Source organism: Fundulus heteroclitus, unplaced genomic scaffold (genome assembly GCF_011125445.2).
Source record: "Fundulus heteroclitus isolate FHET01 unplaced genomic scaffold, MU-UCD_Fhet_4.1 scaffold_151, whole genome shotgun sequence".
Taxonomy (NCBI): domain Eukaryota; kingdom Metazoa; phylum Chordata; class Actinopteri; order Cyprinodontiformes; family Fundulidae; genus Fundulus; species Fundulus heteroclitus.
Window position 1 is genome coordinate 405,664 of NW_023396563.1, and position 15,500 is coordinate 421,163.

The 15,500-nt window shown below is 42.4% G+C and overlaps 1 protein-coding gene across 2 annotated transcripts; it reads right to left on the reverse strand.

The window, feature by feature from the left end:
• Nucleotides 1–518: 518 nt before the first annotated feature.
• On the reverse strand, nt 519–13,983 carry LOC105927387 (somatostatin receptor type 2). 2 transcript variants are annotated; one of them, XM_021317277.2, is made up of 4 exons: nt 13,608–13,983; nt 6,647–7,369; nt 4,298–4,623; nt 519–1,208 (listed from the first exon to the last, which is right to left on the reverse strand). In XM_021317277.2, exons 2-4 carry the CDS (start codon nt 7,032–7,034, stop codon nt 777–779), a joined length of 1,146 nt encoding a protein of 381 aa, XP_021172952.1. In that variant the 5' UTR covers nt 7,035–7,369; nt 13,608–13,983; the 3' UTR covers nt 519–776. The 2 variants fall into 2 exon arrangements, with proteins under 2 accessions (XP_021172952.1, XP_012719574.1); XM_012864120.3 differs by lacking the exon at nt 13,608–13,983 and adding an exon at nt 11,097–11,729.
• Nucleotides 13,984–15,500: the final 1,517 nt, after the last annotated feature.

Below are 15,500 nucleotides of genomic sequence, written 5' to 3' on the forward strand. Positions count from 1 at the left end.
GTCCTGCAAAGGTGCCCAGAAATCCATTTTCTGTGTAGAAAGTCAAGTTGTTTTGTAGAAGCGAGGTCAGACTGTCTGCGGAGATGATTTCCCATCCTCCATCATTAATCCAAGATGTTAGATTCATGTTCACGACTAGCCGCTGCCTCTTCCATGAAGATACAAGCCAGAAAGGCAAGAAAAGAATCCATCAGTAAATAAAAGATACCACTTTGTTCCTCCTTTCTTATATACAAGCAAACTAATCAGCCGATGTGAATAAATTATACAGCTACACTTGGCATCTGTGCAGAGTGGTGCCAGATTATGCAGATGAAAGGCTACAGAAAATCAAAGCCTTTCCGCCGCTCGTTTCTTTTGTGAAGGTGATTCCGGACAGCGAAGATGGCTTTCGATCTGGTTCTGAATCCTCTCCGGTCAGGATGTTTCTTCATTCTGCAGCAGACAGACTGCTTGCCTGGATCTTCGACGAATCAAATCGATGAGCGCCACCAGCACTCTTAAAAAATTTTTTTGATTTCAACTGAAACAAATCTCTGAAACTTTTTGCTCCATTTTAGGGTTGAGAAGCTGCAGTCGCCTCATTTACTGAAGCGCCAGGAGTTTTTACCAGGGGTCAATGCACTTTCCGTGAACTCTACAACCCCCCTCAGAGACTGTTTATTTCTGTCAGACTTTGCTCATGTGTCAGTGTCCATTACTAGCAGTGCACCGGCCCCCCCGTTACTCTCTCCCCTCCTCGGATGTTGCCGATCTTAGTGCTGCTCCTTCACGCCTCAGATGCTCGTCTGCAGCTCGCCATTGAGCAGGGCAGAATTATGAGTCTCCAGGTTGGCGTTGATGAGCATGGCTTCGTTAACCATCCGGCTCCTGTCCGCCCGGCTGTCGCTGCGCTCTATCTCGTCCAGGCCCGCCACCTTTTTCAGACACAGAACGTTCTGAAAGCTCTTCTTGAAGTTGTCCGACAGGAAGGCGTACAGGATGGGGTTGGCGCAGCTGTTGGCGTAAGCGAGCGCCACCACGAAGTCGAACGACGTCTTCACGGCGGAGGTGGGCATTATGGAGCCGGTGACGGAGGTGACGTTGAAGACGTAGAACGGCAGCCAGCAGAGGACGAACACGGCCACCACGATGGACACCATCCGCGTCACCTTGCGCTCCGAACGCTTCCGCTTGGAGGAACACACCCGTATTCCAGATGACTTCACCTGGTGAAGAGAACAGAGAGTGGCTCAAGACGTCCAAAATACAAGGTCAACGTTCACACTGAAGCATTACAGGGTAGGAGGATAGAATATTTGGGCAAATATCAGGAAATACAGTTCCTTGTTCCTTCATGTATTTTAATGGGATCTGACGATTCTGTGTAAAACACTTTAAAAACCATTTTCGTTCTAGTTCACAGTTATGTACTACTTAACATTGGTTTGTCGCATAAAATCCCAATAAAATACATTTAAATATGTGGCAAAATCTGGAGAAACAAAGTTCATAGGGTTTGAATAGTTTTGCAAGGCACTGTTGACAAAGTAAACATCTTCTAATCATTTGACGCCAAGAACAAATTGGAATCGGTTAAAATACATCAATGCAATTTCCTAGTAGGCAACTGGTTCTGAAATTTAAAGAGGTTAGGAGGTCTAGTCTGCTGGCAGGCAAGCCTTTCCCTGAAAGAAAATGTCGTCTGACTAATGTATATGACACAATTTCTTAAAACCTGTTTACATCATTCAGTATTAGTGGTGACTTTAAACAGGCCATTACTATGGGCACTAATGTGCCCTCATACTATTACAAATCTGTTATCTGATCTCTGCACTGATATCAAAGGAGGATTATCCATCTCCCGCTAAGACCGAAGCATACAGAGTCAAACATTCTGAACCAAATGCTTTAAATTAAGGCGCTTAGAAGACCGAAGGGCTTTCCATTCTTCCCTGAACCGTCAGTAAAGGAGACCTAGAGGAGGCTTGCTCATTGCTCTTGTTTTCAGCAGAGACTTTAAATCTGCCTTCATTCATCTTAGTTCAATTTGATTTTACGGCCCCAGTTTACGTCTAAAGTCATTGTACGAAAAAAAGCAAACACGGTCAAATCAATTCCTGCAGCATCCAGTACAGTACCAATCCTCCTGAATGATGTCAAACCAGTTCGTTTGATTCAAATTCAACTATAATCCAGTCCTATATGATCCATCTCAAAAACCCAGTTTTTGGATATTAATTTAAAGACACACAAAAACAAAACAAAACAACTCTCAGTAGGTTTTATATGAATTCCCATGAATTAATTTTCCTACAGGGCAGTTACTATTGTTAAAGCAGTGCAGCCACGGGCCTAAAGATCATAGCCAGAAAAGACTGACCCTACAGGTATTTGTGAAGACCTGAATGCTGACCAAGGCCAAGAAACAAAACTCATATTTAATTGAGAACTGCTTTTAAAAATTGACCTCCTTGTAGAGAAAACAGCTTTTGCTCTTGACATCTGACAGCTTTTTTTACAATCTCAATGTCATTTCAGGGATATGTTCTTCAATTACAAAATGTACTGAAAGAAAAGATCATGAAAACATGAAAACAATAATTTCCCTCACTAGATAGGAGATCTGATTCCATTTCAAAGAGTTAAAAATGTATTTTTTTGCATCTGAGCTATTAGTCTGTAAGACTGATGTTCTGTTCTTTGTCTAACTTATTTCTATTAGCACTTTTAAACAGCTAGAGTTACACTGTGTGGCAGGGACCATAAGCTACACTACTTTCATTATCCTAATGTGCCCGTATGTTAGAGGATTTAATCTATTGACCTAACTAGGTCACACTAGTCTGCTGTAAGTGGCAAAATGCCCCCTTTCAGTTCATAATTGTTCAGGTTTTTGTGGATAGACAAACCAAACCAACAGAGAGTCAAGCTAGAAGCCTGCTGGGTTCGAGGAAGCTGGCTGATTACACTGCGGGAAAGACCTTTCTGTCAGGTTTGGTGCAGGACCGAAGCGCAGACAAGAGCTGTGAAGCCGCATGATGAATGGAGAGTGATTTATTAAATCAATAATGCTCACAAAATAACAAGGATGACAGAAACCAGGAACATGACACGGGTGAAAACCAGAACAGGGTAGAATGCCGTAATGAAGACGGAGGACCTGACAATGTGTCTGACAGAGTGGGCTGAACTTAAAGGCGAAGAGACGGAGGGAAACAACAGGCAGATAATTAGGCGCAGGTGAACTGAGTGATACGATTAGGCTGTAGGAAAGGAGGGGCGATGAACTCGCAGCTGCAGGGAATAACAGAACCTGGCCGGGAACAAGATAATGGGCCAGGCATAGGAAGATCTAACTAAATGAATACTAAGAGGGGACCGATCTAACCAATACCCGAATATATATAATAAACACAAATGCTGCACAGAAACTAAACGGACAATAACTCGAGGATCCAGGGATGAACAGAACAAAATAACCAGATGGCAGAATCAGAGCTAACAGAACTACTGAAATAATATAACATAAAGCTAAACAGGTGACAGTAGCACACATACACAGACTACAGGATCCCCAGGGAGCTACCATAAGTAATCACACCCCTGATGATTTTCACCTCTGGACAATTTACTATTAGGTAGCAACACGTTGTTTCTGCATGTGCTGCTAAACAGCTTAAATTGGGTTTTATACTGTTTTTCATCCTGTTTGAGCATCAGTTAACTCACACCATGCAACAATTTCTTCTGCAGCGTACAAAATGCTATCCATGCAATGAACCTGACTCCCAGCCGTATTATACCACCTTTGAACTTGTAATAAGTGGACTATTTCTGGTGGATTTTCAATAATTAGTTATCAGATCATTATTTTCCTACTAATCTGTGAACATGATAGTTTGGATTGTGCTGTCTTTTTAAAATATTTCCCCTTGTTGAAATTTCCGTGCAGTTACTTGTCCAGATAGTAAACATGAAACAACAGATGTTTAGCAGCTGGCTGATTCCATATAAACCGGTTACAGAAAGAAAATTTCCAGTGTTTCAATCTTTCTGTGCTGTTTTTTCCCCCTCTTTTAAGCACAAATGAAAACTGTCAATGTCTGCGGATAAAAAAACAACAACTATACTCCCGACTATCTGATACAGGGTGTGTGAGTTAAAGCTTGATCAGGACAAGCATTTCTCTTCCTCAAAAATAACTGACACTAAACAGTGGTTCTGGTGGTTTAAGCAGAAAAAGCCTCAATTTAAAGCACACATACAATTTTGGAATTGAAAAAGTTGCCCTCATCTACTGCCAGGTTCTCACCTTGATTATGATGAGCAGGTAGCACAGACATATCACTGTCAGTGGCATGAAAAATCCAATGGAGAAGGTGTAGAAAATGAAGATCTTGTAGTAGAGGTCTTGGGGCTCGGGCCACACTATGCCACACACCGGCACCTTGTTCAGGCCACTGAAGATCATCGTGGGTAGGTTGACTATCAGTGACACGCCCCATACTGTGACGTTGATTAGTTTGGCGATACGGGGCTTCCGCCACTTTGTGGACCTGATGGGGTGGACCACGGCCAGGTAGCGATCGATGCTCATCACCATGAGGCAGAAGATGCTGGTGAACTGATTGAGAGAATCTGGTAGAGGGAAAAGGAGGGTGTTCGTCAGAGGCGTGGAAGAGTCATGTTTCCCAGATTTAAGAAAAATATAGGTTTAAAAATAGAAATGATAGCTATCTGAACAGAAAACATTAGTGAAAAAGCTGTTGTTATGATAACAACCCCACATCCTTCTAAATCTACCGTAAACTATGTTTTTTCTTTCTCTAATCGACATTCTGATAGGTACTCGTGGTGTAAGGAGATATTGTGCTATGAAACTTTTAAAAGAGGGAAAGACAAGCTATTTAAAGACTTGTAACCACTGTAAGAGTACAGCAGCTGGCTTAGTTAGCCGCCGAGTGAAAGTGAAAGATAGCGTCCGCTTCATAGCTGTCTATTGGTGGTAAACTAAAAGCCTCTTTCAAACTTTATTTATCGGTCTGGAAGGCACTTAATCCTCCCTGTCATGAAGCTCCAAGGAATTAAAAATTTTGCTGGATATTTCTAGACTGAACAAATGTTCTCTTTGAGATTTTTAAAACCTTTCTTTCTACTTGTGTAAATGCTAAAAGGAAGCGTTAGACATGTATTTTTGGTATTAAAACATCCTGTTTTTAGAAATCTGAAAATTTTGACAGCAGAATTATGATGAGTAAAAGGAAGAGATAACTTGCAGAGGGGTGCAGAAATACACATTGCCTGTTCTGGTCTTTCACTACCTGCATCCTCTGGTCTCCTGCTAATCCATACCTGCCTACACCGTCAGCCTTTAAATCCTCTGTTCTAGTCTGGTTCCACCTGCGTCTGGTCAAGTCTGGTCCTGGTTGCCTGCCTCACCTGCCATTACTCATCCCCTCACAACAAACCTTTTAAAAACAACGTAACTCTGTGTCCGGCTGAATATCAAGTTCACCAGCAGTAACCATTACAACTTTGCTAAAAACATTTGCTTTGAAAAAAAAAAAATCTAGAGAAGATATTCCGCAGTAATCTTACAGAAGAACCACTGAATTAATTCTTCTTCTTCAGTTTTTCTTTTAGAAACAGCCAGAAGAACAGTATAATTCTGCTACGCTGAAGTTTAGGAATTGCAGCTATCCTATTAGGTGGTGCAGGGCTTTGTTATTGCCTGATATGCTTGTTCTTGTTGGACCTGGATGAGAATATCCAATAATGAATCCTGAATATGATAATATAGAAGAACAGAGTTGGATTAATGAACCATGTTTTCTATTAGTGAAAATGCAGAAAGGGCATATTTCTTTATTCATTTAAAGTCAAGTGCTGGTCTAATCAGGACACAATTATTCTAAACTGAATGCAGAAAGGTTAACATTATGTGATCAGTGAAACCACATTTATTTATAATAGCTCACATTTTTTGTCATCTCAAATCCCAGGACTTGGGATGCTCGTTTTATCAGGAAAAGGTTTTTAGCATGTTTTGCTCTTAAATGTTTTAGATTCCACAATACAACAACAACCACCAATAGCTGGTATTCAGACCAGGTTAGACCTGTCTAAATATTGGTCTTTTTAAGATGGAGCAAATTCAAGTAAGCCTGAAAAGCAAAAGAAATACATTATGACTCTCCATCAAACCTTTGCAAGTAAAATAGGGGTTTCACAGATTACCAAATTATGTTTAATAATTCAGTCAAAATGGACTTTTAACCTGACTGAATTACTGTTAATATTTTATAAAAGAGCTTGTCCGGGTTACTCTAGATTTTGTGAAAGAACACTTTAACTAGAGGCTTTGCATCAAATGCCAGAACCTGGGTGGTTAGAAAATTAAAACCTTTGCACAACTAATCAAAAAACACTTTCCTACCGAATCTGCTTTACAGAGACATAAATTAACAATTCTTAGCTCAGGCTAAATGCACTGACACTGAATATAAAATGTTTCTCTCTTCTTTTTTTTTCTAGCAGCTTCACTAGATAATGAATGACTCGAGGATAATTTCCCAGTTGGGAAACCTGAACGTCCTTCTTCATCCATTACGGCTATTGCTGCTGTCTACAATGACTCATCAGCCTTCTGCTTTCCACCCACCTACGGTCATGATCACTCTGCACAGAGCCTCTCCGAAGGGCCAGCGGACCAACGCCAGCTGCAGGGCGATGAATGGCAGACTCATCATGCACAGAACATCTGCCACTGCCAGGTTCAGGATGTAGATGTTGGTCACCGTCTTCATTTTGGCGTAACGCAGGATTACGTAGATCACCAGGGTGTTGCCACATAATCCCACAGCGCACACCATGAAGTTGATGAAGGTGAGGACGACCGAGCTGGTCTTGTCCTGGTGAAGCTCTCTGTGGTCTGAGAAGTTGCCGTTCAGGTCCGAGTCGTTCTCCTGGCCGTAGGCGTCGTACAGGAGGGGCTCGGGGATGGTGATGTTGGGGGACGCTGGGATAAAGGGCCACAGATCCAAGGCCATGACTTAAAGACTTTTCGTTGATCAGAAGCTCTTATGGGCTTTGATATAAAAATAGCATGAACGATGTAATCATAAAAGGAGTATAGTAATGGGTCTTACTTAAGTGCCTCAAAGCACTAATTGTACTGAACAAGAATAAAGAGATAAGGTTAAAAGGATTCAGTGATGTTTTAAACTGGGATAAAGATAAGACTCTAGGGTGCAGGCAAGTAGGAACTTTGTAGTCTAAGGGTTGGGGGATCTGGGGACTAGGATGACTGGGGGCTTTTATGTTCAAGGAGCCACGGTGATCACATTCCAGCGGTCAGTAGGAAGTAAAAGAGAGCAAAGTCGATCTATGGAGAGAAAAGCAATAGAAAACCATGAGCTCAGCTAACCAGCAAAGTATTTTCCTTTGCCTGGTAATACTAAGAGTACTGCAATATCCATGGCAACAATTACAGGGCGACTTTACATAACCGGCTTCACACCTTCAACCATAGTAACATTTGAAGGGCTCTTACTCGAGATTGTGCCTCTATACGGGTTTTTTATCCATCATCCACAATCACGGCTTCTTGCTGCACGCAGCATGGTTTTGGCAAACAGACGCACAAACACGACGATGGGTCGTTCCAGTTTCTCATAAGACGCGCAGTCAAAATAACTTTTGGCCATTTTCTTCCCCATTTGAGACGCGCAGTGGGGGAGTAAAAACACGAGGGGCGGTAAGCGCTTCAGGGTTCATCACAGAACAGACACAAGGACAAAAAAACATTACTGAACAACATCCTAAACAAGCAAGCTGGATTCGTTGTTGTTGTTTTTTTTGTGCTTTTTCTTTTTTTTTAGGCTCTGCAGTTGTACACGTACACATTTCTGCTCGCTCCCATCAGGGTTTCTATCTTCCTCTCACTGTCTAACAGAGACCCCAAATCCACCAAACCTACCTGCGGTCCTCCTCATGCATGTATGTGTGTGTGTGTGTGTGTATGTGTGTGTGTGTGTGTGTGTGTGTGTGTGTGTGTGTGTGTGTGTTCTGCCTCCTGCATCGATGCATACATTCAAAAGGGTACGGCTGAACAAGAGAACGATGAGGGCACCGCGCTGCCAAAGACAAATGTTTATTCAATTGATCTCTGGGACAAACAGCTCTGACATTGTGGCAGGATCGCTCACCCCAGCACCCCCCCCCCCCACCCCCACACCCCCTGCGGTGACAGCGACTGTCTCGACGGGGAATGATTTCCATTCCCTGATTTCCATGAAACCAGCCCTCATAGTTGATTTTGGAGTAATGCTTGTGGCGGAAAACCGCTTGAGTAAAGTTTATAAACAGATTATGAGGATTGCTTTTTTTCTTTCTTTTTTTTTGTAAAACCTTTTCATTGGAAGCACTTTAACATGTCAAAAGATGGCATTTAGCAGAGTAATTTATCCATCAGTGAAAAGTATCTAATTTAATGCAAAAACCGAAGTCTGCGCAGGGAAATCTTTCCTTCTATTTCATTTCAGACCAATCAAGATGGATAGAATTAGTCAAGAAATAAGAAATTCTATGATTTCACCCGACTCTGTATTACTTATGGCTTCTATGAAATTCAGATAGTGTGGTAATGTAATGTAATTTATTTCATTTTAAAGAGAAAAGCAGCAATTGTTTCTATGCCTACTGAAACAATTAAATTTAGTTACAATTGTGAAAATCCTTCATGACAGCAAACAAGAATAAACACCACCTAAATGTAGAGGTTTCCAAGTGCCTGAAGCAAAGATTATATCCCTCTTTGTCATTCTGCTTTTATCGAATAACAGAGTGTAACAAGCTATTACTAGCTAGCCTGCAGTCGGCTGCTTTACAGACAAGCCACTCATAGCTTGTCAACAATAATGAAGGCTGATGCTCCTTTATCCTTTTTTTTTTCTAACCTGAATTGTTTTCCTAACAGGCACATTTTTCTTCATTGTATGTAACGGATAAATGTAGGAGCCTTCTTTTAACCAGCTGACCAGCAGTGTGCAGCCACAGGTGGGGAGCGGGGGGGGAGTGCTGCCTGCTCCTCAGCAGCCAGTGAAGCCTCTGGCTTTTCCCATGCTTCCTCGACACCGCATTAGAAGGACTTTTAATTGATCCATTTAAAACATAACATTCTAAACTCTTAGTGTACCTTCATAAAGCATCGGATGATAACCTTGGACACAGAATTCCCTGTCATATGGTATTAAAACAAAAAAAAAAGGTAAGATTCTCTGGCTATTTTCATTTAAAACAGAAACGCAACAATTGCTCCTACTGATGCTAGAATTGTCCAATCCATGAACACCTGCGGGACACGGAATATGTGTTTAAAGCGCTTATTATGAAGAATGTTCCACCATTTGGAGGCAAGTACACCAAGCTGGTACAGGCTGGGTGAACTGTCTGACTCTCTGCTTGGGGAGCCAGCCTGCAATAGTCTGCTGGACAGACATGTTGCTCTGAGCTTGCATTCCCTGGTTTTTAAAGGTTGTGTCCAGTTTATAGGAGTGATGGGTGACCTTTCCTCATTTTTGACACCACGACTGTGTTTTTTTTTTTTTTTGCAATATTCCCACGCAAAGAAGTTTACGTTTTTTTTGTATGCAAGAGATAAGCATAGAAGCTTTCTGTTCAACCAACTAATGGCAATGTGCAGCAACGAGCAGGTGGCAGTGGTGGCGGTGGTGGGGGGGCTCTGTGTTTTATACAGCCCGTAAAAATCTCCGTTACCCTCCTGCATCACGTCTTGCATCTTATTAAAAGCACTTTTAGCTGTTTTAGAAGTAGACCTTGGTATGCCCGTGCCTGTTCTATGCACTGTTACGTCACATGTAAGCTTGCTGGTTTTAGGTTTAGGGTCAGAGTCTGCACGAGCCAAAGATTCAGAGCAGGGTGTTTTTAATTGGGGAAAAATCAGGTATTTTTTTCCCCCTCAAGTAAAAACAAAAGGCGTAAAATCAAATTTTACTTGCAACGTGCCTATGCTGCTGGAGTCAGTGACCTCTGCGAATGCTGTCAGGAAACAGCGAGGCTTCGGAACCGGTTAAGCCCGTCGCAGTTGGTGAAAACAGCCAGAGAAGAAGGGTAGGGGCTGAATTCAAATCTCTTCCTTGAAAATTGTGCTTGATGTCTTGAACATAACAAATATAGGTTGCACAAAGGAAGTAACATGCACAATGTCAATCAGTGCTTCCTTAAAGACAGAGACAGCAGAGAGATCCTTGAGAGCTCTATGACAGATAAAGCTATCTGTGGGGATGACTGAATGAGTCAGAGGGACAGAACGGGTTTAGATTTTCCGCAGAGGCACTTTCTTTCCTAGGGTTACACTTTTATTTTTTTTACATAATGTATTAGTTTCATTATAGAGAAGGACAACTAATTATTTTTGTTTATTGCTGCAAATAGAAACTAATGAGCGTTTTCCCAAAGTGCAGCGTCCTTGCAGCTCGCTGCATCTCAGTTCTGCACTCTGTGTGTGTGAAATGATGGAGAGGGGTGATGCCAAGGGAAGCAGTCTGTGCAGCTCAGCTCGTTACAGCCTCACAGTTAACCTGCAGACTGCATGAAGCAAATGTCCAGCTCAGAGGGATGCTTTCCAAGATAAGGAAGGTGGGAAAAAACTGATCGGATGACAGCATGTTTGTCTTTTTAGTCCAGACGACACTGGCAACGCTGCCTATCATTTAAAAGTCCCATAAATCATAGAAAAATGGTATTTCGGTGTAAAAAATGCATTTTTTGTTAGTTTCTGTCTTTTTTTTCTAGGCTTCCCTTGTATCCCTTGTTTTTTGTTTTCTTATTCTAAAAATGCGGAAACGAAATCTAAAACGAACATATGTAAATGCTTATGATATAACTCCAAAGGTGACCCGATTAAATGTGTGTCCAAAACTAAATGAGTGATCAGGATTGCTATTTATTCTGATAAAAAAAAAGCCTTCCCACTTAATGAGTTGCCTGTTCAGACCAAATTAGACCACCTGTGTGTGCACAGAACCCAAAACGGACCAAGAGCGCAGTAATCGCTTTTCCTTCCTCCGTCCCCAGCCCTTCTCACTTACATTTATAAATGTTTAAAACCAGAGAGCTCCATCCTCACTGCGTCGCGTCCAAGTTGTCCCGCGGTGGAGCACCCCGTGTGCCGCCGCTCCGGAGCGGCTCCGACCCGCTGGAAAGCCGCATCCCGCCAGCCTCTCCATCCACCTGCTCCCCGCACTGTTGCGCACGGTGTCGGGCGTCCAGCAGCTTCTGTCGGAGCTGCCGCTTGCGCTACACCTGTCAGGTCATTTTCCCTCTACGTTTATCTTCAAGAGATAGCCCCGATCTGGGCGGCTGGAGCCGGTAAAGAGCCCGGAGCGACGCTGAGTGTATGGGGAGAAAAAAAAAGGCACCGCGCGCCTGGCGTGCGCGACGATGAGCCTTGGCACCGGAATCTCCGCGACGAGTGAGACGAGCGGCGGGACGCACGGTTGCCCAGAGAGATAGGAGGAGAGGAGGGCGGCTGATGATGGTCTGAGACAGATTAATAGAAACACGGAACGCGTCACGGCCTGTGCGTTGGTGTGCGGTAATTTGCTGATTTGAGTCATGAGTTGGCTTTTCTGCCCTTCTTCAAAACTACAGGTTCTGCATGTTTAAACCGGCTCGCTGCACCAATATCCCAGAGACAGATAAACAAGACAAACACAGCTGCATCTCAGTGGATTAGGATATCATTTAAAAATAAAAAATAATTTATTTCAGCGACCCAATTCAGAAAGTGAAACACAGACGGTCACGAAGAGTGTTATATTTTAACAGCGCTTGTTTCGTTTGATTTTGATGATGGACAGCTAGTGACCATGCTCAATTGGAATATTATATTGGTCCAATAAAAAAAAAAAGGATTTTAATCACAGAAATGTCACGCCATGGCCATATGGCTTACACCTTCATGGGGAATAACGCAGCATTGACAGATGTCTGGAAAGATGTCAGGTGTGCCAAGAAATTTAAACGCTATAGAAGCTAGTTGTATCCAAGCATATTATTGGAAAGTTAGGTGGAAGGTAAAAGTGTGATAGAAAACAAAACATGACAACACACGTTTTTAATATGTTTTTTTTTTTTTTTTTACTTTTCGATAGATGGAATTAGTGAGTTTGTATGACTGCATGCCATTAGGAATACATGAAATTGTGGTTTTGTTGTTGACTAAGATGATGAAATTCCATATTACACTCCCTGTTCTCTATCTTTTCCATCACCATAATACACGCCACACTGTCCTTTGCCTATAGCATCTTGGTCAAGATCTAGGTCATGTGTTGGCACAAAGGACATGAATCGTCCTATAACTGGCCAAATATATTTTTGGTAATTAATATAATAGCCTGTCCAAGTGGTCCTTTGAGATTGTGGTGTTGAAAATGAAAATGGCGACATGACACATTGTGTTTCTGTGTTTTATACTTATGTAATCCACGTTAAGGGGAACACAGATTGGTAGTGCCAATGCACATCTCATCATTGTGTCTAATGGTGTCTTAAACACACGTTGGATGTGTCCTGCCGACATGACAGGATAGATTCTTTGATAGAAATACCCGAGAAGCATTTTTGATTTCGGTTTGACACGTGCTGATATGAACCCAAAAGTCCCTCTCTGCTCTACGGAAACAGCTCTAACTATTGGATATGTGAAAGTGTCATTCAAGATCTTTTGACTCTCTTTAAGCGCAGATAGCTCACATGCAGATTAAATGCAATAATTATCTTAGATATGAGCTTTTCTTTTTCATTTTTAGATCAAGGTATATTTTGCAGTTGAAGATTAAGATCGTTGGCCTGGAGTCTGAAGGAAGAGCAGAGAGAAGCAGCATCCAAGATGCTTTAGGGGGAGCCGTGTCTTCTGCTGGTGTGGGTCCACTGTGTTCTGCCAAAGTCAAGACGGCTGTCGAACAGAACATATTAGAGCATTTCTTGCCTTCTTCTGCTGACAAGCCATTTAGAGGCGCTGATTTCATTTTGCCCACTCTACCAAATGGGCCTGCACCTGCTTTAATGACCACACAAGAAGCCTAGGGCAAACTGCCCTGACCAAAACCTCACAGAGAATGTATGAGGTAATGTCCAGAAGATCAGAGACGCCAGGTATAACAACAACACAGACGAGCTGTAGTACATGGTCAAAGCAAACAGTGCTTCCATCACACCTCTAGAGAGGCACAGGCTGATCCTCTCCATGCCACGCCGCACCCATGCAGGAATACATCCTAAAGCATTGAGAGTATATGCTGTACAACACATAGATTCACTTTACAGCAGGCCTGAAATTCAGTTTAAGGTACCTTCAGACTATATTCTAATATCCTGAGCAAGTACATTTTGGGATTTTCAATAGCTGTAACCATGAAAATACAAATAAACAGAAAAAAAATCCTTGGAATGTGTAACTGTGTAATAAATCCACAATATATGTAAAAACATCGCTTACCTTTAATTATTGGAATAAATGTACTTTTCGATGATATTACTTATTGAGCTGTGCCCGTAAACGTATTCTAGAACATTCCATTTAAGGCATGCTGTACCTGGACTGTAGGGGCCCAAATATTTCTCCTCCAGACTCTTCAGAGATATTTCGAATGGGTGACTCTTGCCAAGGCGAAGGCGAACAAAATCTGCCACGGGATGAAGCGACAAAACGACGGCGCAAAAGCAGAGAGTATCTTCACATTCATCAGCTTCCCCTGAAATTATCCTGAAGTGCCATCCAGGCCTTTGCACGTGCGGATCGCGATGGCGCTCGCTGTTGGCTGACAACGCCGATGGCGCTCGGATGTGAGGGACAGAGCGCTTTGGAAAGCCTCTTCTCCCCTGTCTTTATATGAAGGAGGCATTTTCAAGCAGAGTGCCGTCGGCAGGTATATCTTCCCCGACCTCTCTCAGAGGAGAGCTTCATGGGAAAATGTCCCGCACTCATCTCAACATAGCAACACAAAAGTGCAGCTATTATTACCACCAGCTGTTGTCTTATCAAAGATTTATGGTCCCTATTTATGTCCAAAATGATTGGGAGGATTGAAGATACTCAGAGAAGGGAAAAAGGGGACACAAGAAGTTAATATAGAGTGGAACTCTGGGGGGCTCGTGTCTTTAGTATGCACTAGGATCACAATCAGTGCTGGATAAGTGGAGGTCTCAGTGCACCGGGTGCTTAGGATGACTTACTTTGACTTCAGACAATACTCACTGACAGTATGATCAAAGATCTCTTATAAGTGGCACACCCTGACAAGCTTTTTATCGTTACTTTGACAAACATAAAACTGCAATAAAAGTTTCTTTCTCCTTTGTTTCAACCCTTCCCTGCATCCTTTGCCTGCTTCTCCTGGTCTTCTCCACAGGCACACCTGGTCTCAGACCGGTCTCCCCACCTCCGCCTTACCAGACAATGGTATACAAAAAATACCCGTCTTACTCGCCCTGCATTAGGTCACCGTTTCCTTGTTTAAGAATGTCATGCCGTCATGTCCTGGTGCGACGGAATACCTGCCGTACCTGGATCCCCCCCACCGGCTCTCCTCTCAATTCAAGTCCCCGTTCCAGCAGCTTCCAGCAGTAATCTGCCGCCAAGCAATCGCCAGAAAATGATTCATCAGGAAGACTCTTTGACTGATCTCCACCAGTTAGGATTCACCTTGTGACCTGGTGCCTCAGTGGCTTTCATTAGTATCCATACACTTTGTGCTTTTTCACATTCAGTCAATCAAACAAAATTTGAACATTGACATTTTTTTACTTTAAGATGACAATAGAAAGTAGTGCCTTACTGTGAAGTGGATGATGCGTGGCTCTAAAATGTTCTCGTAATTAAACAGATAAACTGTCCGGTGTGCCTTTGTATTCATCCCTCTTTACTCTAATACCCTAAATAAATTCTAGTGCTGTGAGATGCTTAGTGCAAAGAGTCCAGCTGTGCTCTGTTGCCGATGTGAGTTTTTAAAAGCGGTAGGTTTGATTTTGGTAATGGAGTGGCTCTCGTGACACAGCCGGTGACAAACCGTAGAATGGCACGGGTTACTTCCACAACTTCAGTCTCTGGAAGTGCAAAGCTGGAAAAAAAAAATCCCCCAAAAGACATGTAGCTTTAATTTGAGGAAAAAAAATGCAAGTCACACTTTCAGTTGTAAACAGTTTTAAAAATCATGCATAAATGTCCTTAAAGTTCACAATTGTGCATTGTTTTGTTTTCTTTATCCCATAAAATCCTATCATACTCGAATTCCAGATCTCTTCCTGGTAAGTCGACCGATTTCTTCATTCACAGATCTCCCTTTTCAGATATAGAATAGAACAGAAAGATCCTTTTAATTGTTTCTCGGTGGGGAAATTCAGATGCACCAGCAGCAGAGAGCAAATTTAGAACATAAAACGAGAAAAAAAAAATGAATCACATACTCAAGAAATCAAAGAAGTGTGCA

Excerpts from the sequence above, each read along its gene's own strand:
- LOC105927387 (XM_021317277.2), bottom strand. The coding sequence starts at position 7,034 with ATGGCCTTGGATCTGTGGCCCTTTATCCCAGCGTCCCCCAACATCACC. Across the intron at positions 4,624-6,646 it reads CAGAGTGATCATGACCGTAG|ATTCTCTCAATCAGTTCACC; the intron begins GTGGGTGGAAAG and ends TCCCTCTACCAG. Across the intron at positions 1,209-4,297 it reads ACCTGCTCATCATAATCAAG|GTGAAGTCATCTGGAATACG; the intron begins GTGAGAACCTGG and ends TCTCTTCACCAG.